The sequence below is a fragment of the Pungitius pungitius genome, chromosome 6 (assembly GCF_949316345.1).
Source record: "Pungitius pungitius chromosome 6, fPunPun2.1, whole genome shotgun sequence".
NCBI classification, from domain to species: Eukaryota; Metazoa; Chordata; class Actinopteri; order Perciformes; family Gasterosteidae; genus Pungitius; species Pungitius pungitius.
This window is the reverse complement of record NC_084905.1, coordinates 20,487,788-20,515,277: the sequence shown is the minus strand read 5'-3', so window position 1 is coordinate 20,515,277 and position 27,490 is coordinate 20,487,788. Positions and strand designations below refer to the sequence as shown.

The following is a 27,490-nucleotide window of genomic DNA, read 5'->3' as shown; positions in this document are numbered from 1 at the left end:
ATTAGCTCCCATGTGTCTCGCTAATGAAGAGAGAACCCGGAGCTTCACTTGCACCTCATCAACTGATTAATTAGTCGGTTGATCGTTAGCCGTCCTGACGGCCTCTGTGCGATCAGATGCGAGGGCGGATAATGAGGGAATTGTGGGTCGATGGTGCTGGTTAATTAGTGTGACCTGTTCCAGGGGCCATGTTAGAACAGTTGTTTATGCCACGGCGTCTAATGAGGAGGATTTAGGCCCCGGTGATCTGTTTGGAAAGCAGGCTGCAGTGTTGTTTATGGACCGGCCTTGAAAGCCCCCCCCCCCCCCCCCCCAAACCCCCCCACCACCACCACACAAACCCAATGAAAATCGCTATAGCGTTCCAATAATCCATCCGCGGGGACTAATGATGTGTCTGTGTTGCTCAAGATTAACTTTACATAATGACCTTAACATACTTTGTGGTATTTTGATTGCTAAATCCTCGAAATAGTGAGGTACAGCAGGTCTGTGACTTCCCAGTACCTCGGCTATTTAGATTTTGTGCTGTTCGTGTAATATTCTATTAATACCACAAGGCCTTGGTGGTCTGTGGTAGGTCTATTATTGAACTTCATGACTGCAGTCTGCAGTGTTTTAATATTCAGGACTGGTATCATAGGGCTGGTAGACAGCGTTGGCAGAAGCCTGGTCTTATAATAGCTCTTTTATTACAGCAGAAGTAACAGACCACCCAAAAATATTCTGTTCATTAAAAGTTCTGCATTCAATGAAAGTTCAAAAGTACCAAAATAAACTTTAAGTAACACAGGTTTTGTGCAGAATGTCCCAGAATTGTTAATGAATCTGAAAAGTAAGTAGTAAGTATTTGTGCCTGTAAGTACAAAGTAGGAGAATGGAAACACTCAAAGCACAGGCTTCCTCAAAATAAAATGAAAAGTACAGTCCCTGAGTAAATGTACTAGAAATACACAAATCTTGTTGTTTTTCATACATTTTATGGTGGGACCAGAATGATGGAAGTCCAAAAGAGACAACGAGGGCTTTCCTGAGTGTCCAGAAATCCAAGTCGCTTCATCGCTTCAGACCGATGACCTCATCGTTAATGCCGAAGTGTCACCAACCACGAGAGTCAGGTGACTAAAGACAATAACACTTCCTGTTTGTCAAAGGTCATTTACAAACATTTTGGTTAGAAGACGATGTGAAAGATGACAGTATGAAACAACCTTTTAATTACAGTACATATATAAATATATATAAACCGTTACCTAAAAAGAGTACGCGGCAGGTGTGGCGTCCACACACCTGTAGGCCCCGCCCCCTACCGGCCACCGGCTCCGCACAGGCCTCAATACTATTGATCCGATTGATCTGCCACCCAGCTGCAGATTGAGTTCGTTCCAGCAGCTAAGCTTCTATCGCTTTTGTCCCATAAAAATGACACAAGTGAACAGGTTTAAGCTGAATATGTGTCGCGCGCACACCGCCGGGAAGCCGCCCTGCAGGTAATTGGTGTCCTTGAATAAGCTCATTCTAAAACACCTCAGGCCCGTCCTGGTGTGTGACACTCTATTGAATAATTGATTCAGAGAGGGAGGGGGCGGGAACGATCAGATCTGAGCATAATGACTTTATATAATTAGAGCGAGAGAGAGAGAGAGAGAGGGGGGGGGGAGCGAGAGAGAGCGCGCGCGCGAGAGAGAGAGAGAGAGAGGGAGACTGCAGATGCAGAAATGCTCGGGCACTGACACCAGCTGAGATAAGACCCTCCTCGCAGTGTGTATATTTATATTTATATGTACACATACATGTTTGCGCGTGTCTTTCTCCGGAGACGCGGCGGGTCTCGTCATTCTGTTTCTGCGGAGGACTCGGGTCCGATCGGGTTCCCTCCGCCGATGAGGTGCGCAGCCGAAGTTTGAGAGTCCGTGTTTTTCGGGTTCTTCTTCTTCTTCTTCTTTTCGATCTCGAGTGGTCCCGCTGCTGTTGTTGGATCGTTGTTTCGGGCTCCGAAAGAGGATGGTGCTGGACAAGGAGGAGAGTGAGTACACAGATGAATAAGATCGTCGTCTCTCGTTACTCCGATCCGATCGTGTATTTCCCCTTTCTAGGTATGTAAGGACAGCAGGAGGGTATTTTAGGAAGATTGTGTGCAACTGTGCAGCAGGAAATGCATTTGGAACCGATTTGAATGTGAAACTTAAAAAGTACTTTAATGATGATTAATGAAGTTGACTCCTCCCCTGAAAGACCCTGTTGTATTACTGCAGGAACAGAACGTTATCCGCATTATTATAGGATCACATTCATGCATTATGAGCCAACTCGTTTTTTATATTCATGATTTACTGATACTCATCATGACATTTAAGAGTAAACGTGACCGCTCTCTTATCTGTAGCAGCCTTTTCATTATTTCATCACATGACATCAGTTGTGGGGACCAGGTCCGTCTCTCTGACGCCCCCCGTCCCTCTTGTCCGCCCCCCCCCCCCCCCCGTTGTCCCCTGCCAGGCGTGTCCCTCGTGTCCCTCCAGTCCAGGGAGAAGCCGAGGGGCTGCGCCGGCTGCAACGGGAGGATCCGGGACCGCTTCATGCTGCAGGCCTTGGACAGGTACTGGCACGAGGACTGCCTCAAGTGCGCCTGCTGCGACTGCCGCCTGGGCCGGGTGGGCTCCAGCCTCTACACCCGGGCCAACCTCATCCTCTGCCGCAGGGACTACCTGAGGTAAGCAACTTGCACAGGTGCGTCTGGACTCGGGGCCAACACCGCCGCCCCCCGGGGAGCATCACGCGCAGCTCGCAAAGGGAGTCAGACCAGCAAAAGGTGGAACACAGAGCTTGCAGGATGTTAATCATCCCCATGCAAGCTGAGGCTGTAGCTCCACTCTGGATAAAAAAGCTTCACTGTGGGAGAAGAAGCAATAACCGCCGTGAGGGCCTCCATTAACAACAGCAGGACAGATGTGGTGATATTGTCTGCAAAATGTACGAATATAACAAAGCAGATTTCCAGAAGGTTTGGTGTAAAGCACCATCCTTTAGTTTAGCTCCCAGACTTAACCACGCAGGTGTGTCATATTTCTGACAGACACTAAGAAAACAAGTCAAAGCCTGTTCAACTCATTCCGGTATACGGATGAGCTACTTGAGTCTATTTAGAGTTTTTCCACGCTGTGCAATAAACGTCTTTAGTTTCAATTTTTTTCGGGACCATAAAACGATGCTTACCCATGCGACGAGCTCTTCGCGGGATCTGCGTTCTGCAACAAAATCGACAAAATCCTCCACATGTTCCCTGAGGGACGAGCTCAACCTTATGAAAAACATACTCGTTTGACATCTTGCTAAGAGTCAGTTGGAAAGATTTATCGTAAGGATTTGAACGATAATTCAGGAAACTTAGCGTAGCTTAGCAAACCAACGGAACAAATGGAGTCGGTTTCGTGTTTTGTCCTGGATCCGTATCTCCTAGAATCTCACGTTGTTTTGCAGCTAAGGGTTATGCTAAGCTAACCCGTCTCTTTGCTCTAGCGTCATCTTTAGAGGTATTGGTTAACTCCTCTTTGCAGGAAAGCGATTAATAACAACGTTTGTACCTGAAGTCTCTGCCATGCAACGAGGCTTATCACAGCCAACAAGTGTTATCTTCAGATAAGGAGAACTGTTTGCAGATTGTCCGAGCGGCCCTGAATGAACTCGACCTCCGGCGCCCTTGGATCGCCACGCGGCGCATTTATGAACAAGTATGCTTTGAATACGCGAATCACTTCTTAAAACTGACCCGAACCCCCCCCCCCCCCCCGACTCAAACGGCCCCTCTGAGAGCTACACAGCCTCCATTTTCTTGCCAGGAACAACGACGCGTGGTGTCAGGTCAGCAGGAGAACTCCTGATATCTCGGCCACATTGCTGAACTCATGTGTTAGTCTCATGTACAATCCAGCTGGATTTGGTTGGAGCTAAGTCTCTCATTAGCTGCGCTGCACTTAAGAGACCAAAACCCCTTTTGACAGTTAAATTGGCTAGATTGCCTCCTGTTTTCCTCATCATTGTGAGGGTGCAGACCCAAAGCCTTTGAAGAGCGGGATTAAAACCATGTGATTCCTTTTAATTGGACCATTAGTAGAGAATTAGCATTGAGCTCCGTTGCCTCGTTAAGGAGGAAGGAAAAAAAAAGAGAAAACCCCACCAGGTGCCCGCTCAGGACTCGAGCTCGTTAGATCAGAACATTCGGTTAATTAGGACTCGCTTTTGTCCCCGCGTTGGTCACTCGTTTGATGGTGTTTCTTTCTTTTTCTTTCTTTCTTTCTTTTGTCGTGTGAAGCTCTGGGAGACACTCGCACGTAGCTGTAGCTCACCAAACCGCCTCTTTTTATCCAACCCGGCCTCTGAAGCAACACAGAACCTGGGTTTCTGCTCTCAGGGAGCCGCGGGTCGGTTCTTTTCGAGGTGAACGAGAGGTGAAGAAATCTGCTGCTGGTCGCACGGTATTTAGAGACAACACGAGTCACACGGTATTTAGAGACAACACGAGTCGCACGGTATTTAGAGACAACACGAGTCTCACAGTATTTAGAGACAACACAAGTCTCACAGTATTTAGAGACAACACAAGTCGCACAGTATTTAGAGACAACACAAGTCACACAGTATTTAGAGACAACACGAGTCACACGGTATTTAGAGACAACACGAGTCGCACGGTATTTAGAGACAACACGAGTCGCACGGTATTTAGAGACAACACGAGTCACACGGTATTTAGAGACAACACAAGTCTCACAGTATTTAGAGACAACACAAGTCGCACAGTATTTAGAGACAACACAAGTCACACAGTATTTAGAGACAACACGAGTCACACGGTATTTAGAGACAACACGAGTCGCACGGTATTTAGAGACAACACGAGTCGCACGGTATTTAGAGACAACACGAGTCTCACGGTATTTAGAGACAACACGAGTCGCACGGTATTTAGAGACAACACGAGTCGCACGGTATTTAGAGACAACACAAGTTGCACAGTATTTAGAGACAACACGAGTCACACGGTATTTAGAGACAACACGAGTCACACGGTATTTAGAGACAACACGAGTCGCACGGTATTTAGAGACAACACGAGTCGCACGGTATTTAGAGACAACACGAGTCGCACGGTATTTAGAGACAACACGAGTCGCACGGTATTTAGAGACAACACGAGTCGCACGGTATTTAGAGACAACACGAGTCGCACGGTATTTAGAGACAACACGAGTCGCACGGTATTTAGAGACAACACGAGTCGCACGGTATTTAGAGACAACACGAGTCGCACGGTATTTAGAGACAACACGAGTCGCACGGTATTTAGAGACAACACGAGTCGCACGGTATTTAGAGACAACACGAGTCGCACGGTATTTAGAGACAACACGAGTCGCACGGTATTTAGAGACAACACGAGTCGCACGGTATTTAGAGACAGCACGAGTCGCACGGTATTTAGAGACAACACAAGTCGCACGGTATTTAGAGACAACACAAGTCGCACGGTATTTAGAGACAACACAAGTCGCACGGTATTTAGAGACAACACAAGTCGCACGGTATTTAGAGACAACACGAGTCGCACGGTATTTAGAGACAACACAAGTCGCACGGTATTTAGAGACAACACAAGTCGCACGGTATTTAGAGACAACACAAGTCGCACGGTATTTAGAGACAACACAAGTCGCACGGTATTTAGAGACAACACGAGTCGCACGGTATTTAGAGAGAACACAAGTCTCACGGTATTTAGAGACAACACAAGTCGCACGGTATTTAGAGACAACACAAGTCGCACGGTATTTAGAGACAACACAAGTCGCACGGTATTTAGAGACAACACAAGTCGCACGGTATTTAGAGACAACACGAGTCGCACGGTATTTAGAGACAACACGAGTCGCACGGTATTTAGAGACAACACGAGTCGCACGGTATTTAGAGACAACACGAGTCGCACGGTATTTAGAGACAACACGAGTCGCACGGTATTTAGAGACAACACAAGTCGCACGGTATTTAGAGACAACACAAGTCGCACGGTATTTAGAGACAACACGAGTCGCACGGTATTTAGAGACAACAGTGACGGAATAACTGTTAGTTTGAAAAAAGCATAATAGACTAACCCTAACCCTAACCCTGACCTCAAAAGTCGTATGAGGCATAAAAAACATTGTGGTACATTTTAATAGAAATTTACATTTTCACATCAGTGAGTTTTGAGTTTTTAGGAATATATGAATTATGAAACCCTATTAAGAAGTTCCTGAATAACTGAATCTGGGTCGAAATCGATCATGATGCTGGAGGACAGACTTTGAGAAGCTTTGTTATCAAACTGTATGTGATGATCAGTCCCTGGATGCGTCTGATTTATGTGAAGAAACAGTTTCTTTACATTCTGTTCTTTAACGAATCGTGTGATATTTACATTAGCACAGTCCATCCATTCACAGCCCGTTTCCTGCTCTAATCCCTTTAGGAAAAAACCCCTTTGTGTTCTGGGGTGTAAACTAAAAAAAACCATTCGGCGGGGACATCCCTGATCTCCAGAAGGTGAATCCCTCTGGCTTCGTCTATTCACAGTGACGTTGACGTCTGTGGAGTCGGGTGAAAAAACGCCTCCCGTGATGAATCCTCCGCTTCCCCGCTCCCCGCGGGGATCATTTAAATACTTTGGTTTACGACCAAAGGCCCTACATTGTGTTTAAATGCAAATTAAGATGGCGAACGTGATAAAGCCTGCTTAACACCGGCATTTAACGGACACCTAACTGCCTCCCCGAAGCCGCTTTGCATGTTGGGCTCTAGAAGGCAGAAAATTTCTCCCACTCAGGATTTTCAACCAAGGTGGAGGGGGGGGGGGGGCAATGGGAATGTTCACCCTCCCGCCTGGCTGCTCTTAATTACGCACAAAATCCATACGGTACGATGGAAGCGCTGCGGCGGCAATAAACCTGCGAATAATAAACTGCGGGGAATTCGCTTTAAAAACCGTCGTCCCTCCGCATCCGAGACTCCTTCCAGCTCGTCTTCCCTCCTTCTGTCCTTTCCGTCCTTCCTTTCCCCCTCTTCGCTCCCTCGGCTGAAATGTGTCTCCAGTGCGTCCAGACTAAAGGTCTGCTTGTCGCGCCCCCCCCCCCCCCCCCCCCTCCTCCGCAGGCTCTTCGGGGTGACGGGGACCTGTGCAGCCTGCAGTAAGCTGATCCCTGCCTTTGAGATGGTGATGAGAGCCAGAGACAACGTCTACCATTTAGACTGCTTCGCCTGTCAGCTCTGCCGCCAGAGGTAAGATTAGGGGAGCAATTAGCCGGGGGGGGAGATCAAATTCAGTTGACTTATCTGCGAGGAGGTGAGCTCACCGGTCATTATGAGCACATGACCTGCGCGTTACACTCAACCCACGAGGGGGTTAAAAACTCTGTACATTACTGGGATTGTTAGTCAGCCAGCAATCATGCGGGATTAATTCTCACAGCAGTGCGGAAAAAAAAACGCCCCGAAATGCTCCTCCGGGAGCAAACAGCCGAGACCCAGATCCATATTTTTATATTCTCCCTGCAGGTTTTGCGTGGGAGACAAGTTTTTCCTGAAGAACAACATGATCCTGTGCCAGCTGGACTACGAAGGAGGCCACCTGGACGGCAGCGCGCAGCGGCAGCCGCAGTAAGAGGTGAGACTCCGCTTGGGCCAGATATCCGATGCACGAGTGAGCTCATCTCAGATAGCACCGACGGGGAGACATCTCAAGATAAGCTGAAGCGTGTCCTCCTCGAGGTCCAGGACTGATTCTTGGAGTCTGAGGGTTGAACAGCAGGTACTTTAAAAAGCGTCTCATATAACACGGACTAGCACGGACTTCTTCTGCAAAGAGCACCACATTTAACACGTGGACTTGTGCAGTTCAGATGGGGTCTTTTTTTTTTCATCCTCCGTCCTGAAAGGTGAAGCTTCACAGGAGTTTCTTCCCTTTGAGGCTCGTTTTCCTTAAACAGCTGCTTCTCGTCAGAGGCCACGAGTTGGAACGTGTCTAAAGGCCTCTTCTAAAGCTGCGACCAGAAGACCAGCCTGAGAGCGACACAAGGTCCGCAGTTGTGAGCGTTTCGGGGGGGGGGGGGGGGGGTGGGGGTTCGCTTCGGCCTCAGCAGACCTCTCGCTGCCATGGCAACCGCAACTACAGCTCGCAAAACACGCCGCCGCACAGGACACGCGATGCTCTCTGGGAGTTTCCCTTCAGGTTGAAATTGACTTTAACTAAAACATACGAAACAAAAGACATCTGACATCTTTAAAAAGCATCAAAGCGTCTCTGAATCCCATCTGCTAAGTTTCTAAAGGTCACACACCCGAAGTCCTGAGAGACTCACAATATGCAGCTCAACAAATTCTCCCCCGGCTACAGGTGTTTTCACAGGTGCATTCTGGGGCGCCCCCCCCACCCACACACACACAGGTGTTTACCTTGTAATGGTAATGACGCAGATAACTGTGTGTAGTTCTAAATGTACTTCTGGGTCAGTAGACCAGCCTTTTTTAGTAAGAGGTCCAGTTTTGGGGGGATTTTGATGTAAGTTATTATCTTGATTTAATCTGGTTGTCTCATTGGATGAAACATTCAAAGTTGTCAAAAAAACAACAGCATTAAGTTATCAAATACATTTAAAGCGCAGCAGAGACACTGATACTGTTTTAATGCTGTGTTACTTTGTCTTTGCTCACAAAACCGTTTATTCATGATGGGATCCACAGCATCTTCTGGGTGCTGCTGGGGGCGGTTCTTCACACGTTCTTCTTCTCTCTCGGCGCCGAGCAGGACGTTGCACTTGGAGACCGACAGCAGCAGAGTCCCGGTTTCGGGCCGCGGAGCGAACGCCGACGGGACGCATTTGCCACGATTGAGCTCTTTATCGCGGAGCAGCGTGGAAACTCTCCTGAAAACATTCCTGGTCAGATCCGGGTCACCGAAACTGGAAACACAAGGGGAGGCGGGGGGGGGGGGGAGCCGCCCGTCACGGGACACGAGTCGGCTAACTGAACCGACCTCGGCGGCGCGGAGCATCCGGAGGCCGCGAAAAACTGACTGAGACCTTTTTTCAAACGCGGTTTGAGGAGGATCGACCTGCTCCTCCTCCTCCTCCTCGTCCTCCTCCTCCTCCTCCTCCTCCTCTCCAGAGGACTCGACCGGACTGAGCGACGCCTCGAAAAACCCGCCAAAGTTTTGTTTTCATTCTGATTGACGAAATAAACTGAATTTTATCTGTTTGGTTTTTTCATTATTTACGTTCTGAGGTGGATGAAAAATGAGTGAGCGAGGAAGAGTCCTTTAGACACCAAATAACAACAATAGTTATGATTTCTCTGTAATGTCGAAGGGCTTAGAATGCAAAAAAAATGAAGCGTTGCACTGGGTGAAGAAACGTATAACTATTAATAATAATACTAGTTACCACTGTGGCTGCACATCCATCAACCTCGACATCACGAAGAAGCTGTCTGATGTCACAAAACACCTTAAAGCGCAAAGGAGCATTGGCCATGTAACATAATAAATACCATTGTGTAGTAAGTTTTTTGGGACTGCTTAAAAGAAACCCCCCAAAAAACTAATGAGGATGTAGGCTTCTGCTGAGAGTTCAACTGGAGGTCAGAAGGTCAGACAAATGATGGGAAAAAGAAGAACAACGTATTATAATGACATTATATATTTAATGAGAGACATCATTCAAAACTAAAGGCCTTTGAATCACCTGCAGCCAGAATGCAGCAGTGAAAACACCTGCAACCGATTAGGGCTCAAACGCTATGAGTAAGATTTGGGTTTGATCTTTGGCGTGAACGACCGTTGAGGCCAATTATGGGGGGAGAGTTTGAGAGAGGCTTTGTTTACAGCGTGTAGCAAAGTGTTTTATATTGTGCACATGAATGTGGGAAGAGCTCTTTATTTAGAGTGTAGAAGTTACTTTGCAAATAAATTGGATTGCAAGACTGTATATGTGTTTTTTCATTTTTTTTTAAACAGCCGAAATAAAGATGGTGCCAAAGCAATCACTAAAAACTAAGTAAAGGATCTGAAGTTGATAGATAGTGTAAACATTGTATCAGGAGGTCGGTCCGCTGCATTGAACGCGGTGCTTTGGCGCCGCCGCGCGGTGAGACGCCGGCACTGCGGCCGCAGCGCACTTCCGGTGCTCGAGGCACCGAGGAAGTTCGACCGATGGATGAGAAGCGACCTCCTGCGTATCGCTCCCCGCGTTGATTCCCCCTCCGCACGAACGGGACCGCATTTCAAACCCGTCGCCATGGCGATGTCAACCTTCCAGAAGGTGACGCTCGCGACGTGTCTCGTGCTGTGCGTCGGGCTGCTGCTCCCCAAAATGCTGCTGTCCGGCGGGAGGAAGGATGCTGCTGAGGGTGCGTCACCTTTTCTCCTCAATCCGGTCGATGCGTGGCGGCTCTCCACGTGGACGGTTTAGCTTCATGATTGATTAGATCCATCGATGGTTATAGTGCTGATGTTATAGTTGATTATTTTAGTTCGTAATTTAAAGCACATTGAGCATCACCGGTGTGTCTTCAAGCGGTTGCATTTACTCGCCAGAAGAGGGCGCCAAATACACCGGTTTTAATTGATAAGAAGTCCGATCAGTTTGTGACGTACACAAAGATAATATTAATTCTGCATAATACCGCAGTTCTGCAATATTGTATTGTATTCAAATTGTTTTGATGTATTTATTGAGGAGAAATATAATCTGAGGCAGAGGTAGAAAGAATAAAGAAGAATAATCTAACATTATTATATATTAACACAAGAACAGATTCATTGCATTTGGTTTGTTGTTAGGGACTAAAATACACGCAGACTATTGAAATAAAAGTCCACTTAAGATCTTGTTTGCAGGAATTTAAAGAACAACACAGTTATTTATCTTTAATACATCTCAAAGATGTTATATATTAGACTTCTATTCTACTTCAGAATGTTCTGCACTCTGCTGTTATCTATGTGTGAGTGAGTCATGTTCTCCCCACTCATCAATAAATCCTCCTCCTCTTCCTCCTCCTCCTCCTCCTCACATGACAGGTTCAGGTCGCTTCCCGTCGATGATGCAACGCCAGGCGGCTCCGGAGGCTCGAGGCCAGAGGGCCGCAGGCGCCAGAGCCAAAGGCCCCGAGGCCCCAGCCAGGGCCAAAGGGGGCGGGGCCGGGGCGGGAACCGGGGGCAAGTCCAACCTGGCGGGACAGATCATCCCCGTGTACGGCTTCGGCATCTTACTCTACATCCTCTACATCCTGTTCAAGGTGAGACACACGCTGAAGATATGAGCGCCGGTATGAACACGAGATCTTTGAGGGCTTTCACCCCGTTGTCTCCCTGTCAGATCACATCAAAGGGGAACAGCAAGCCTTCAGAGAGCAGGTTCCCTTCGGTTCGCTCAGAGAACAAGAAGAGAAAGATCTGTGAGCTTGTTGCTTTTAGCGTTTGGTTAACCAGCATCTTCCGTCTTGGAGGAACATCCACACCTTCTAAACGATCGGCACTTCTTTCCGTTGTTTGTTGCGTCCTCAGCGGACTTTGAGCTGGTTCAGCTGCAGGACAAACTGAGGGAGACGGAGCTGGTGATGGAGAACATCGTTTCCAACGTCAACCACAGCCCCGACAGGTGCGCACCTGACTTTGTTTGTTTATTAGTCATTTAATACATTTTGCTTCTCCACTTCATCCAAATAACTTATTATAGTTTGTGTGTCAAATGGTATTAGTTCTAAGTGTCTAATTCACTATGGCAGGCTGTGATTAGCAGGTGTGAAGATGAGATGTTGTGCTGCAGGGTGAAGGGCGTGACGGCGGACCAGGAGGAGAGCCTCCTCCAGCAGCTGACGGAGATCACTCGGGCGATGCACGAGGGCAAGCTGGTGGAGGACATGGCACCAGAGAAGAAGAACCAGGAGGACTGGGAAGGTACACGGGGCTAAAAAAACAAACAAACAGGAAGTGACGATTGTGATGAGCCCTTGAAGTGTCGAATAAACTTCTACAAAGTTGATGAAAGGATTTCTCATTAAACGTCTCTTAGAAGCCGCGGATTACCCGGAGGAGCCTCAGCAGGCGTGGGAACATCCGCCCTGCTGCTGCCACCACGGCCCACAGGCGCAGCCCGACAGGACACCAGCTGATGGAGCAGCCCCGGAGGACGGAGGAGGAGACGCTGCCGATGGAGCAGACCTGCAGGACGGAGGAGGAGGAGGAGGAGGAGACGCTGCTGATGGAGCAGACCCAGAGGGCGGAGGAGGAGGAGGAGACGCTGCCGATGGAGCAGACCCGGAGGACGGAGGAGGAGACGCTGCTGATGGAGCAGACCCGGAGGACGGAGGAGGAGGAGACGCTGCTGATGGAGCAGACCCGGAGGACGGAGGAGGAGGAGGAGGAGACGCTGCTGATGGAGCAGACCCGGAGGACGGAGGAGGAGGAGGAGGAGACGCTGCTGATGGAGCAGACCCGGAGGACGGAGGAGGAGGAGGAGGAGACGCTGCTGATGGAGCAGAGGACCCGAGCAAAGAGAGGGACTCTCTGGAGGCGGGGCCGGAGCGAGCAGGGGAAGAGCTGGAGCTCACGCTGAAGATGACGTGTGTGACGGAGCAGGAGGAGGCGACGGAGACGGAAGCCTCCTCCTGCGGCGCCGTCAGGCGGAGGAACAAGAGGAGGAGGGCAAAGAAAGCCTCGCACTGAGGATCCTCTCCTCCCGCTGGGCTCGTTTATACTTGAAGTGAAGACGAGACTTTAGTTGCACTGACATGGTCTTCTTCTATTGGTCAGCGGAGGAAAAGGTTTCCTTTATTGTCTCAATACATTATCACATGAAATAATGAGGGCCTCTCTATGAGGTGTTATTTAACATGCAGATGCTTTCAGGTGAAGACTCAACGTAAAGGTGAACACAAGCAGGATTTATTATTTAGCATTTCTTATTTGTCTTTGCAAGATTATTAACCTCTTAATTGATTTCACATTATTTGCATCTAGTGCTAGAAGTTGGTGTTTCACTGTACGTTAGTGACGTCTTTTGGCATTTTCTTACGTTTTTATTTTAAAGGCTGGGACGATGTGCAGCCACAGAGCTGCTACGCAGGCAATGTGAGATACGTGTTTGTGGTCTTTTATTATATTTACAGTAAATTGTATCATAATTATCACCCGTAAAGTCAGTCCTCAGGCCTTCTGATGGAGCTCCAGAAGACCAGATGTGTTCGTGCATGTGTTCTCTCCTCCACCTTTTGACTCGTTGACCAGTTCCACTTCCTGCAACTCGGTCATTTAATTCACTGGACGGATATAAAAGCGGCACAAAAAGACGTCTGTATTCCAGCCAAGTGATTTCATTAGAGATCTATCAATGTTTTATGCTTTGTGTTCTAAATTATTAAGATTTTTACTTTTATAATCTGAATCTATTTATTTACTGTTTTAAAAGAAAAGCACATGTGCATGTAGGTCAGTGATTAAAATCCTGAACTAAATTACATCTGTGAGTTTCACATTCAATGTTCTGGTCTTCAGAAGGGACCTGTTGTTGTAATGAGAAGCTGCTGCACAATTCAAAAAAAGAGTTTATTACTTGTATAATGATACATTTTGCTCATACAAAAGCAACATCACGTTGGTTGATGTTCGCAGGATATTTTGGATTGACGGGTGGCACATAACAACTTCTCCCCCCTCTGACCTCTACTCTGGTTGAGCAGACCCCCACCAGATGACAGGAAGTGCTCCTCCTCAGTGCTCCATGGGCTCAGCGGGTACCTCTCCAGCAGGGGCAGGTTCGTCGGCGGGCTGGGCGACCTGACGCACAAACCAAAGTTCCGTTTAGTGCACAAAACAACAACCCAAAATGTGTCAAATAAACACAAAGCACTAATCCCGCACAGAGGAGAACCAACGTTCAAACAAAGCTTTTCAAGTACCTTTCTCTGTGGCCTCTCTTCCAGCCCCTCCAGGAACGGGGCGACATCATCATCGTCATAAATGACGAACTCCATGTCCTTACCCACAATGCCGATGGAAACATTCTGAAAGAACGAGAAAGAAAAGAAAAAGTACGCCATCACGATCACGAGAGCACCCGACTGGGGTTGGGCCTCCTAAAACCATATTTATCGTAGAAACGCTGCTTCACGCTCTTGACCCCCCCCCCCCACACACAGCTGTCAGACCAACGGTCCTGATCACAGGAAGGACCCGTGGGGCGGCGTACCTTGGTGGTGAGGTCCTGCTCGGCGGGGAGCGTTTCTCTGAGAGCGCGGAGGCCGTGCTGGACCAGGTCGTTCAGATTAGCTGAGAGCAAAACGATTCACTTTATTCATTTGTGTACTTGCACTTCCAAGAGGAAGACAGGTATCCATGTATGAAACAAGATGCAACATTAAAATATTAATATTTCACGAGTGATTTCATTTAGTGTTATTGTAATTGGGACAGGTGCTATAAAGATGCAAAGATGCCATCTGCATGAAGGTGGGCTCTTACAATCGGAGAACTTGTCCATGCATCGCTCCAGGTAGGTGCGTGCGGACTGGGAGCGCGCTCCGATGGACATCGCCTTGCAGTCAAAGTAGTTGGCTGACGGGCAGGTCTGGAAGATGTGAGGTCCCATGTCCTGGCGCCAAATTAAAATATACAAACAAAAGTTACAAACTTGACTCTTTGACAAGAAGGGAAATACTTCCGACACGCTTAAGAAAAGCAGCGAAAACTTACATCATAGCCAGCAATGAGGAGTCCAACACCATAAGGCCTCCTTCCATACCTCTGTGTGGGGATTTGGGTTTCTGAAGGGTTAGGTAAAGATCACTGGTGCTGTTCCTAATTATTTGACTTCACAAAGTGTACAAACAAGTAACCGCTGAGGTAATATATTTCTTGCAATTATAGAGATTCGAGAGATTAGTGAGGATACTGCTGCCAATAAGGGAGACGAGACGTGACGCAGGGAGGGGTCTGTCGAAGACAAACCTCGAGTCCAAGCACTCCTGACGCATGAAGTTACTGTGGAAGACAGTAGAACTTTGGCTTAAAAAAACAAAAAACACACAAAACCAACTATTCTGATCAACACGGCGGCCGTGACTCACCAAAGCAGCCTGGCGTCAGCAGTGAGTCCGGCAATGGAGATGCCGATGTGGTTGTCAACATGGAGGATCTTCTTCTGGTGGGCAGCCAGTTCAGACTGGGCTCTCTGTGGAGACATGACGGCATGAACTGACTTACACTCTTAATACGTTAGGATATATTTAACTGTTCCATTATATATAAACCTTTGGCTTTTCAAGTAAAAAAAAAACGAGTAATGCTGCATTGGCAGGCATTAAATGACTGTACCTTCAGGGCAACCAGGACTGCGTGGGACTTGGACTTGAGTCCCACAGTTGCAGAGCCTTGCTTCACTGCCTCCATGGCATACTCGATCTGATGGATGCGGCCCTGCACCGAGGGGAACAAGAGGCTTTGGGGTTTACCTGTCAGCGGTACGCAGACCTTTACTTTTCTTGGGGACAGGTTGAAGCAAACGACTCACCTGCGGGCTCCACACCGTCACGTCGTTGTCGTACTGATTGCGAAACTAAAGAGAGAAAACAACCCGTGATTTGACAGCGACATCGGAAAAAGGAAGATCGTCACAGGAAAAGACAAGAGCTGAGCTTACATAGTTGTCCTGCATCGTGCCCGGCTCGCTTCCTGCACTATCTGACGCCCAAGTAACCACCGCAGGAGCCTCTGCGTTTGTTGGACTCGAGTATTACGTTTCTGCCACAACTGAATCATTGATGAGCTCAGCTTTGTGTGCAGCCTCTTGGCCAACAACGGATGATTGAAACATAAAAGTTGGCTGGCGTTTCATATGTCAGCATTTAACTAACTAACGTTATATCTAAAGGCTGGCATCTAGCGCCATGTCCCGTTTGCTTTAAGAAGCCTTTTAATACGTTTATTTTTGTGATTTATGTTATGCTTGTAGCTTAATGTAGAACATATCTCACTATTTAGTGGCTACTAATTTGGACGGTTCTTTAATCAAGTAAATTAATTAATTAAATATACTTTGCTAACGGCGCTGGGGACGTTGACACTTAAACTTAGCTAGCTAAGTTAACGTTATAGTCCTGCGGGAATGCTAGCTGCCATTAGCTAGCTGGATTCAATGCAGACAGTGCGAAAGTTGGTAAAGGTTATATTCACATAGTGAACAATAACTGGCGTTTAATGCGTTCGACTCACTAAATATGTTGTAAGTTTGCAACTCGAAAAGCGGTGACCGGAAGCAAAACGAAAGTAAAAGACATGACACATGAGTTTGATGCTAGCTAACTCAGCAAGAGGTGGCTAACATCTGCTAGCTGCGGTGCTTTAGCCTGCTAACGTTCTACCCGGCTAACTAATCAGGACGCAGGAATGGCAGTGCAGCATTAAATGTAAATGAACCGTTTGTGCATCAGACGTTGTTCAACACGATATGATCCGAGACATATTAGCCACGAACCGATTTTTTCGGGAACAACGTTATTTACGTATCAACGGTATCGATGCGGCTAAATGTTAGTTAGCCCTTGACGGTGTTTTGCTTACTCACAGTGCACTCACAAGTTAGCTATTAGCTAACGTTAGCTTGTTGTGAGTAAATAATTCCCGTTTCCTGATAAATACAACAACGAGAAGTCTACTTTACTGTGTCAATTTTGTATGTATTGTGTGATATTGATGAACTTAATAGAAATATCATATACACATACCATCTTTAGAAAAGCGTCTCCTCCTGTACTGTGATCCGAATTTGATTTATTTTCCTAGACGAGGAAATGTCAGGAAAAATAGAAGAGCACCGATTGCAAATCAGTGATCGATTGAGTAAAGTTGTTGCCCGTCAGTAGAAAAAAACATTTGATGACGATATTTTGGTATATATGCAACGATAAAAAAGATTGTACATCTATATAATTCATTTTCTTTTTTCATTTTCATGTTTTTATCTTGAATAAAAAATACAAAAACGGAATTAAAGTACAATAACACACACAATTCTATTTCGATTCTGTGTAAAATGATTGACGTATTATTAAATAGTAAACACATTAGAAATGTAAATGCTTTTAGCAATTTAAAAAGAGGTTTGTTATTTGTATCAGTATGAAGCACTCTATGAACATTATGGGGGGTTTAAGTAATTCCATTTTTAAAAAAGAATTCTGCACTGACTGTGCATGGCCACTAGGCGGCAGCAATAAATTAGAAGAAGACACTGGTGCGCCTTTGGTTGCGAACAATGACATGAAACATACATTTCTGTTGCTGAAACGGACAACAAAGGTGACTTTTTTATACTTGTATGTAAATGTATTTCCACGTCTCCCTATCTTAATAATCGCAAACTGAGATCAAATTAATGAAAATCCTGACTTCACAGTTAGATTTACATTGGTAGATTTACAAAATGATGCAGCTGCAGAAGCACCATCTGCACCAGTTGCCAGTTAACTTTCTGGTGCACAAATAAGAATTAGCATCTATAATTCAAAGATCTGTAGTCTAATGAGATGTAATGTCTTCTTTCTGACTTGACGAAAAAGTTAAAGAATTCAGGAATAAAAATACATACAAGCAACCAGTTCATGTGCTGTTTGCTTCTCTAAAAAGCTAAATGTCACCCATTTTAATAATTCACATGTTATTTCAGTGCCACGGAGCATTTCAGTCAATACTTCTCATCCGATGAGCATTTCTAGAAGGGGGAACCTGAGACAACCTTTAAACTGGATCGCAAGACCTGTCTGTCCTCTGCAGACAACCAACTGAGAACATGAACCAAAATGATGCAATAACAATCAATGTTTCTGTACATTGAAACGTTTCTATCAGCGTTTGTCCCTGTCCAGAAAACAATTTAGCACTAAATTGACTTATAGACATGAAAAAATCCATGCTTTGACCAGCCATATATTTTTTATATAACAGCATGAGTTGTTATAGTTTAATATCTTACTGGAATAATGTTCTAATAACAGGAAATAAGCATACTATATATGATGAAATATAGGGTTATAAATAGTTATAATCAAGGTCATGCTAGTATACTTTAAAGCACTGAGTGTCAAATAATAAACAAAAAACGAACGACTAAAAGATGAAGAAATTATTTTTACTGTTTTACCATTTGATGGTTCTTTTTTTTTACGTGGAACTTTATCATTCAGAAATATCATACTTAAGGTTCACTTCAAGGAGACTCTCAAACTTAACGGTTAAGGTCATTGATGTTTGGAGAGGAGCTCCACAGGTGGACAGATGCTGACAGGAAAGCCCCTGATAAATGAACAAATGATGTAATCCACATGTATTAATACGGCACGTCCAACGAGGATAGCCTAGAACGTGCTCTAGGCTATCCTCCTTCTCAAATCGGAGCCTCCTCTTCTCACCGATGCCTCTGCCACAGCCGTGTTTGCTTTTTAGCTTTTTAAATGAAATCTGATGTACCCTTGTGGGGGGGGGGTGTGGGGCGGGTTGTGGATGAATTAGTAGGGCCGTGCTGACGAGCTCTCCTCCTCTGCCAAGGCAGCGGCAGCACGACGGCGGCCATTACATCAGCGCGCCAACCTCCTCCTTCCTGATTGAGATTGTAGGAGCGGTGCTGAGCTCAGCAGCTTTTTTTTTCTTTTTTTCTTTTCTTTCCCCCCCCCCCCCACCCGGTGGGCCTCATTTAGCTCTGCCAAACGGCCCTCGGTTTAATTTTTCAAATGGAGAGCAGCCTGAGTCACTGTGCGACGGGTCCAAGACACACTGTGGACTCTGCGCTGGCACGCTGTGACGGAGGGAGGGAGGTGGGTGGAGGGTGGGGGGTGGGGGGGCAGGGGGGTGGAGGGGGTGTTTGAAGAGGGAGGCGCAGGTGTTTTAAGTGTGAGCGCTTCCATTGCTCAACCCATTCATGGTTTCCAGCTCGTGTCGATCAGCTTGCGACTTGGTTTCTTCGGGTGAACTCGGCTTCTTTCACCTTTTTCACGCGTTTTCCAGAATGACAGCAACGCGTCAGCAGTGCATCGTTTCTAAATAATACAACACATTCTATTCTGTTGTAAAGGTGTATCTTCTTGCGTTAAAGTAGGTCAGCGGTTTGTATTAGCTTGACATGTGGCGGGGGGGGCAAATAGGCGGGAAAGGCGGCATTCCCATAACAAGGCGGGTTGGGGTCACCAGCCTTACGGAGGAAAGCCGCCCCCCCCCCCCCCCCCCCCCCCCTTTTTCATATATATTTCGTGAACACTGCGTGTCGTCATTGGCATCGACGCGTCCGAGCGAGACGCCGCTCGCTGGCGTCACTTCGACGAAAGCGCCGACGCAGCACTTCAGTGGCAAATGGCTGAAGAGGCTTTTTAACTGGGCGGGGGGAGGGGGGGGGGGGGAAAGGGGCACTTAATAATATCAGCAGGTAGATGGATGGCCTCTTTGCTCCGTCTGGGAACCGCGGCCAACACGTGTCAGAATTTCTTTCTATTTTTACAAAGCACACAAATAGAAGGCGGCTCACTTTGAACCACCTGATGCCAGCAGACGTTAAATAAACACAAACCCGGAGTTACTCAAATTCCAGACGACAGTTCTGAGGTTGCTGTGAGAAGTGATCGAGTACTTTACTGTGAGATGGAAATGCAGTCCTGGAAGGAGCAAATTTCAGTCATTATGTTAACAGCGATTACGTTTTTTTTCTTCTATCCATCATTTTTATTGTTTGAATGCCAGGAAATGCACCCACATCAGTGTCAACAGCACCGGAATCCATCATTCTAATGTTCTGATTGCATCTGACAGCAGCTCGCTGACTAGAAGTTTTACAGGGAGTTTTGGGGCAGTGCACTGGAGCACGAGGAGTCCTGGTTGAAGTTTAAAATGATGACCGTGATAAACCTTAGTACGATACGCAAAATGCAAAATGCGACCTCTCACTTTGTTGATCAGTAAGTATTAAAAGGTGTCGTGAATAATCCCTTACGTGACCTGAGAGGCCCGAGAGGATTTACCTCTCGGTAAAGAGACTATTTGGCTTTTCACACCCGGGAAAAATAGAAATGCATCATAGTTCAATAACATGTAGCAAAGCCAAAAGGCTTCTAACCCTCTCATGATCTAATAATTGTGATTTAAATCTTAGCTGCAGACACCCGGGTGCTTGTTTCTGCCGTGCGATTTAAACAGACCTTAAATATCCGCCTTGGCTGCGCCACCTGGTTGCAAATGGTATTTCTGACCTTTGACCTTGATTTGTAAAATAACATCCCTCTCATTTATTTACTCTATTTTAATCGTAGTATGAGGAGACAGCTGGACGTGAATATAAAACAAAAGATGTTTGATGTGTCTGATGACAACGCAGCCTCCATTTATTTCAACCAGTAAAAGCAGCAGAACCTCTTGTTCATTTGTCCTCCCTCGTCTGTGTCCATGCAGAAACATCTGACCATGCCAAGCTTCTGGATCGGAGACATCCAATCACTGCTTTGGCCCTCTGGCCAACATTATGCATTCATTGCATTTGCTCATCCAGTGCTGCAGGTCTGGAATAGAACTAATGTGAGTGATGGATTTTGGAGACGAGGGCATTGTATTTGGGGGTGGGGGGGTGGGGGGGGTTTGTCAGAGAGTGCTGCACTCTTTAATATCCACAAGTTATTATTGGATGGAGGCCAAACGTAAGGAAACAAGTGAAGACTCGACCCTCATGGCTGGGAGAGCCTCCCGTTCCGCTCCGTCGTCGCTCCTCGTCAGATCTTTCCTCCTGACGAGGTGTTTTTACAGCTGGAATTAATGAGCTTGATGTTGACGTCATTGCTGTTTTTTTTGCAATTAAACACAAAACTCACCTCTGTTATACGATTATAACTATAAGTCTAACAGGTACATAGACCCTCAGTGAACACAAATTGTCCGCATGGCATTAGTTTTAATCCCTGCAAATGTGTTCGATAACATGTTTAACAATAACACTCCTGCATTTTTCAACTTTTTTGCGAAAGAATAAACTATAGAATAATTGTAAACTTTATAAACATTGAATTAGTATAAAAAGACTCACCTAAAAAGGGAGCCGAGCTAATGAAATAAAATAGACAACAAATTCCTCTCTAATGTTATTACATCTGAACATATATTCAATTAAATTGTTCCGTGTCAAAAGCACAAACAGAAACATGAATTATTAGGATTAAACAAGATACAAAACACACGGGAGGAAGAATTGTTGAAAACTTCAAAGAATGCACTACCTGGTATCTGAGCGGTGCCATGTGCCATGTGATGAGGTCACTGGGCTTCATCCTGATATTTGGATTGAATGAGCACGACAGCAAACTGCCGATCAATACTCAGAATAATAGAGTCCCGCAAAATGGAATTTGGGTTCATAGCAAAAGGTTGGCTCCATTTGATATTTATGCTATTTGACTCTTGGCTCGCTTTGAAATCCAATGACATACTAAAATCCAGACATTTGGACCTCCTGAGGGAACGTCCTCTCTCTCTCTCTCACGTCCCCCTCAGGGAGTGAGGACCATGCACTCGCCTTTTTTTTATTTTTTTTTACCTCAACTCGTCGGGGGGCCACTGAGGAGGTCAAGCGCCACGACACGGCTGCTCTCTGGTGATTTGTCCCCTGAGGGGGCGGCAGGCGGCGTTGGAGGCACGGTGGAGGTGGACGTGGAGGGTTGAGGTGGAGGGTGGAGGTGGAGGGTGGAGGGTGGAGGTGGGCGTGTTCCGGACACCTGGCTGCTCCGGCTAATCCACTCGTTAAAAACCCCTCTAATGGCCTCTTGTGCTGCGGGGTCGCCGCCGCCACAATGGCGGCTTTTACGGGCTGAAGGGCGCCTTTTTTTTAACGGCAGCGGACTAATTGGAGAAACCGTCCCTTTCCGGTGGTGAGGTAAAATGAATAAGATGGCCCTAGCACACCGTATTAACTTCATTGCCCGGTTAACGGCTGAACCGTCGACTGGTGAAGACTCCATCACGCTGCGGAGGAAACCTAGAGGCTCGTTGGTCGGGGGTTTAATGGGACACGATGCGAGATATTTTTCCTTTTCATGAGAGAGACGAGCTCTCCAAAGGATGACGAGTGCTCTCTGGCGAGTGAAAAGAACAAATAAAAAAAGAGAAACAGAAAACTGCAATGAATGAAGATGAATGCGCTTTGGGGGGGTTTCTGGTAACAGCGAGTCCAACACTGACGTACGTCGTGAGAACCATTGCACCATCCTCCACGTATAAGGACGGGATGAGGGAAGTCCATCACATGGAACAGCCTTATCACTATGACTAGATGATATGTGTTCACTTAGGACAATAACAACCAACAGATTTGCAAATAAAGAGAAAGAAAACCATGAGCAGGAAAGGGCAAGAGGAAACACAAAAAAGAGGTGATTATTGCTGTAAATCACCGTCTCTATATAGAGACGATATATCTTTGGGTAAAACAATAAACCATCTCCTAAGCCCATGTTTTGCCTATTAATGCAGCCTTTCCTTCTCTGTAACTTGAGCATCTTTGAGTCACACCGAGAAGCCGGAAATTTCCAACTGTAAGCTTTGCTGCAGAGGCAGAAATGATGGCATATTCTTGGGCCCCCGCCAGGCTTTATAACCGCATAACGTTTAAGTTTCTATAAATACCACTGGACGTGCTCCAAGTTGATCAAGTGTGATTGAATCTGAAATGACTCCAAAGACCAGAGCCAAGTTTCCTTAAACTTGAGAGGAACTGCTTGGCCCCGCTCAGCTTCCAGACGGGGCAGCGGCCTGAGTCACTCCGCCGCCCCCCCCGAAAGGAACGCCGCAGCCATTCGGGCAAAAAGACACAAAACCTCGGGAAAAAAGGGCAAAGGGCAGTCGGACCGGGCTTGTTTTTCAGTGCGAGTGTCTGTGGGGGAGCATTCGGGTCCCCTCGTGGCGCACGTATGGATGAAATGGCGAAGGGTCGCAAAGTTCACCACAAACAACGTGTCCATTAATGTCGGGAAGAACAAAATTACTCAGAAATGACTGCTCCCTGGAAGCCAATTAGCTCATTAGGCTAACGTTAAATACATTAGTGTGTGGAGGAAAAAAAGAAGAAGAATAAAACTCAATAACCGTTTCCAGCTACACTCCGTTTAATGATCCTGATTTGATGGAATAAACATCTTTACTGTTTGGTGGCCGTAATGAGAGGTTTCAATGAGTACAAAACTTTGCTCCTGGCGAGTGGAGCCAATGGGGAGATTATCCAACTTTTTTTCATTCATTCATTAATTAGCCCAGTAAACACCGTCACCTCCAGTTCGTTGTCCCGATCGTTGGTTCCGAGTCTTCTTCAACGCAGCAGGATGTTCATTCAGTAAATGATCAGTATTTTCCTGCAATGGCCCTTTAAAAAAACTGAAGTAGTTTATGCATCAGCGTGAGGTCTCACCTTTTATTAGGAAACGTGAGTGGATTAAACACATGATTCATGATCGCAACGAGGCCTTATGAAACCCAGCGGGCAGGCGCAATCAGCGCACATGTTTCTGTCCGTCAGCCATCAGGTGGCTTCATTCATTGCGGTGTAATCATGATCAATAGGGCTCCCGGGGGCCACTCGTTGGGAACACAAACCCTCTCTGGTGTCCGGCCGTGACCTGCCGGGAGGTCTCTTCTTTTCTCGTTCCCTCTCGCCTTGCACGAGGAGCCCCGCCGTTCAGACGGTGATGTCAGAGGCCCGGTGGTGATGGTGGGGGGGCGACGGCCCTCCCACGCCGCCAGGTCGGAGCCTCTTGATTGATGCCTCGCGAGGGGGTTTCCAACGATTGAGCGTAATCTGCCCAATGCCTGGCGGATGGGTCGGCGAAGCGAGCGCGCGCTCCTTGACATTTTACCTGCTTCCTTTAACCGATGAGCTGCCCCCTGATGTTAGCGCGACCTTCCGCTCAGCCACTTTAAAAGCACTCAGTACAGCGTGTGCCACCTGCTGCCAAGCCGCGCTTCCTCCACTCCAACCTGCCACTCCACCGCAGGTGGTTAAACAACACGGCACCAGCCCTCCCGCAACCCCCCCCCCCCCCCCATCTCCCCGATGTAAAAACCACAAAGTGACACCAGCTCCCGCCGCTTGAACTTGCATTTGATCAGGTGGCGAGCCGGCTGTGGGGTTTGCGAGCCGCCTGATTACATTTGGAGATGGGGAGGCATTACGGGAGGCAGCGGTTGCATAATGACTTAAGTGCTGTTCCGCTTTCCTTTCTCCTCAGGAAGTGATTTATCTCGATGGGACAGACCTTTAACTGACCGGGCCCAGCGGCGAGCGGGGCCTTTTCGTGGGTCCGATCCCCCCCCCCCACGGGCTCGGAACCCGTCAACACTCACTGCTCTCCTGACATTTTGTACACGGAGAACTAAAAGACAGCGCGACACTGATTGTGTTCAATCAGCTCGGGTGTCTAATTGCGTCGAATGATTGACACATGAGTCGATTGGCGTGTTTAGTCGATTTTATCTAACTGGTACGTTGTGTATCTTTAGGCTATTGACAGTTGGACATTGTTCACTTTGTATTTGGCGTTTGGAAACTTTAATTATTTTTTCTATTTTACCATTGAGACACAAATTCTCTTTTCCAAGACGGCAGCATAAAAAGCTTGATATATAATGAAAAAATAAAAAATTGTCACATGAAGGAAACAAGAAACAGACTTAAAAATCTAATTATATCAAAACACTGAATGAGCAATTTAGTATCAAGGCATGTTTATTCAGTAATGAAATCATCTAATGATAAAAATGACGTAACATGATATTAAATATAATAGTAGTTACAGCTTTTTTCCAAAACCAAAAGGTTTGAAATATCAATGAAATGTAATCGTTTTAATCAATTTGAACAGAAACCCACAAATTAAACATTGTTAAATCCGTGTGTTAATATAGTTGACTTCAGATTTAGTGTTGAGGGAAAAAAAGGTATCGTAGGCAGCAAGCAGCTATTATCTAAGATTCTTCCATCTACTGTCTGCTAGCAAGAAGAAAAAAACGATTTGCCATTAGACGGGTCAATTTGAAATGGATCAAACTCACAGCGCACTGCCTTTTGCATTTGGTCATTCAGTGACCAATTAATTAGCTAAAACCTTTAACTTGATGTCCTTAAGATGTCCTTCCTTCGGCTGTAATGAGTTCCTTTTATCTGTTCAAACTGTTGCTTCTTTTCCTTAAACCACAAACACACTCATTAGCCTGCTTTGAAATCATTCGCTTTACGAGTGATCGAAAGTGAAACCACGCGTATCCACTGGAGATTCGACATAATAGGGTTTGCACTCATTTGTTTTGTGTAGGAGGAAGTCGGACGTCAGCTAAGAAACACAGTCGTGCATCTTCTGCAAACACAAACTGTGCTGCGGCTTTGTTGCATGAAAGGAGTATTGACGCTTAATACTCATTTTGAAAAAAGGAGTATCCCATCCTTAACCAATATACGTTAAAATAAACCATTTTAACGTTGTAGTTAATTTTGAATAAAGAAGATTATCTCCATCTGACATGTAGTTAAGGGGAATTATTAACTTTGGCATGAAATGGAAGTAAAGTGATCTTAATGTACGTCAAATTTGTAGTTCAGTACACTAAACGTGCATGCTCCTGATTTTAGTTTTTCTGGAAGAACCCAGAGAACCCAGAGCCAAATCACTTTATGCAGAACTTTTTTCAAAACATTTTTTCCACCTTTCATTATTGCTGTAAATCGCAGTCTCTATGTAGAGTAGATATAGCTTTGGGTAAAACAATAAACCATCTCCTAAACCCATGTTTTGCCTATTAATGCAGCCTTTCCTTCTCTGTAACTTGAGCATCTTTAAGTCATACTGAGAGCCTGAAATTTCCAACTGTAAGCTTTGCTGCAGAGGCAGAAATGATGGCATCCGCCAGGCTTTATAATTATTTTTCAAAACAATTTTTGTAAATTCTTTTCAAAACAATTTTTGACCTAACATTTTTTTTACTTTTTTTCAAAACATTTTTTGACCTATAATTTCTTTACTTTTTTTCCATGACATTTTTCAACCCAACATATTGACATCATTTTTCAAACATTTTTTGACCTAATTTTTTTTACTTCTTTTACCTGACATTGTTGAACTTCACATTTTTAGATTATTTTTTTCACCATATATTTTTTCAACCCAACATATTGACATCATTTTTCAAAATTTTTTGACTTATATTTAAAAAAAAAAATTCCTGTCATTGTTGAACCTCACATTTTTAGATTATTTTTCAAAAGATTTTTTGACCAAATCTTTTTTTCGTTTTTTTTTCTGACATTGTTGGACCTCACATTTTTTTTACTTTTTTTCAAAACATTTCTGACCAACAGATATTTTTCAACCTAATATTTTTGGATTTATTTTCATTATCACACCTTTTGCGCTAATATATTTTCACTTTTCCCAATCTGCAATCTGCACCCTTACACACTCACAGACTTTGAGGTGAATTCTGTCCCATTGTCAAATTGTTGTTGAGGCTCTCAGGCCGACGTTTTGAGCCCTTTCCATGAGTCAGCATTGAAAGCCCAAGGGAATTACCCACAAGTCACTGCAATGTGACGTCAAAAGCGGGTCCCTAAGGGTTCATGGTTTTATGTGGATGTACTTTATGTTGCGAAAAAAATGTGCTGCTTGATTGGCCCGATGGAGCGTTTGGGCTGTGATGGTTTTCCACAACCCAAAATACAACAGCGGCCATCATCGTGTCCCCGGTAATAACTTACACTAGGGTGGGCAGGTTGATCTGGGCTCAGGGACACGCGGCTTCAAAGGTTACCGTATCGACTCCACGCTCAAATGTTTCTTCAGAAACTGAGGGAAAACTTTGGCGGATTGACAGCCTGTGCAGCTCCCCGGGGAGAAGATGACCCAAACCCCCTTTAAAGGAAAACATGAGCCCATATATCCCTGAGCATAGACCTACAGAATGGAGATACATGCAGAGAAAGTCTCAAAATAATTGAGACCAATGGGTCTGCCTATACAGGACGTAAGAAGATGAATACATACGTTGTTAGGGTAGTGGGTTGGTGGGTCGGTAAATACACATGTCGATTGTTCACGAGGGAATAGCGGTTAAAGATGCGTTAATCAATAAATCCATAAATCAAGTGAGGAGTAGTCATTTTCTCTCAGACTTCCACACAACCAGAGGCGTCTGATGGCCATGAGAAAGAAGGCGAGTGTGGGGGTCGATCTGTGTCGATGCGGTGTTTCTAATGGCGTGAAGTCACTCTGGCAGCGCGGACCAAATAAAGTGTCCCTCGATTTGGAAAAACATGGAATAATGAGACAAAGCCCAAGAAGATCAACATAGCAGGAACTCCTCGCCCCGGATGGACGGACATAGTGTTTGAAAAGA

The 27,490-nt window shown here is 45.9% G+C and overlaps 3 protein-coding genes across 4 annotated transcripts; 2 read left to right on the top strand and 1 right to left on the bottom strand.

Moving 5' to 3' along the window:
- Positions 1-1,690: 1,690 nt before the first annotated feature.
- Positions 1,691-9,289, top strand: LOC119196739 (rhombotin-1-like). Of its 2 annotated transcripts, none has more exons than XM_037452703.2 (5): positions 1,691-2,026; positions 2,500-2,713; positions 7,192-7,317; positions 7,594-7,702; positions 8,843-9,289. In XM_037452703.2, exons 1-4 carry the CDS (start codon positions 2,005-2,007, stop codon positions 7,697-7,699), a joined length of 468 nt encoding a protein of 155 aa, XP_037308600.1. In that variant the 5' UTR covers positions 1,691-2,004; the 3' UTR covers positions 7,700-7,702; positions 8,843-9,289. The 2 variants fall into 2 exon arrangements, with proteins under 2 accessions (XP_037308600.1, XP_037308599.1); XM_037452702.2 differs by having other exon boundaries at positions 8,779-9,289.
- Positions 9,290-10,199: 910 nt separating this feature from the next.
- Positions 10,200-13,551, top strand: ric3b (RIC3 acetylcholine receptor chaperone b). Its single transcript, XM_062563051.1, has 6 exons — positions 10,200-10,440; positions 11,114-11,331; positions 11,412-11,490; positions 11,600-11,693; positions 11,862-11,992; positions 12,108-13,551. Exons 1-6 carry the CDS (start codon positions 10,248-10,250, stop codon positions 12,758-12,760), a joined length of 1,368 nt encoding a protein of 455 aa, XP_062419035.1. The 5' UTR covers positions 10,200-10,247; the 3' UTR covers positions 12,761-13,551.
- Positions 13,552-13,620: 69 nt separating this feature from the next.
- psma1 (proteasome 20S subunit alpha 1) lies at positions 13,621-16,948 on the bottom strand. The gene is made up of 10 exons (XM_037452239.2): positions 16,816-16,948; positions 15,603-15,647; positions 15,407-15,508; positions 15,160-15,263; positions 14,985-15,073; positions 14,786-14,856; positions 14,555-14,684; positions 14,283-14,362; positions 13,993-14,097; positions 13,621-13,870 (listed from the first exon to the last, which is right to left on the bottom strand). The coding sequence occupies exons 1-10, from the start codon at positions 16,816-16,818 to the stop codon at positions 13,805-13,807; spliced, it is 795 nt and encodes a 264-aa protein (XP_037308136.1). The 5' UTR covers positions 16,819-16,948; the 3' UTR covers positions 13,621-13,804.
- Positions 16,949-27,490: the final 10,542 nt, after the last annotated feature.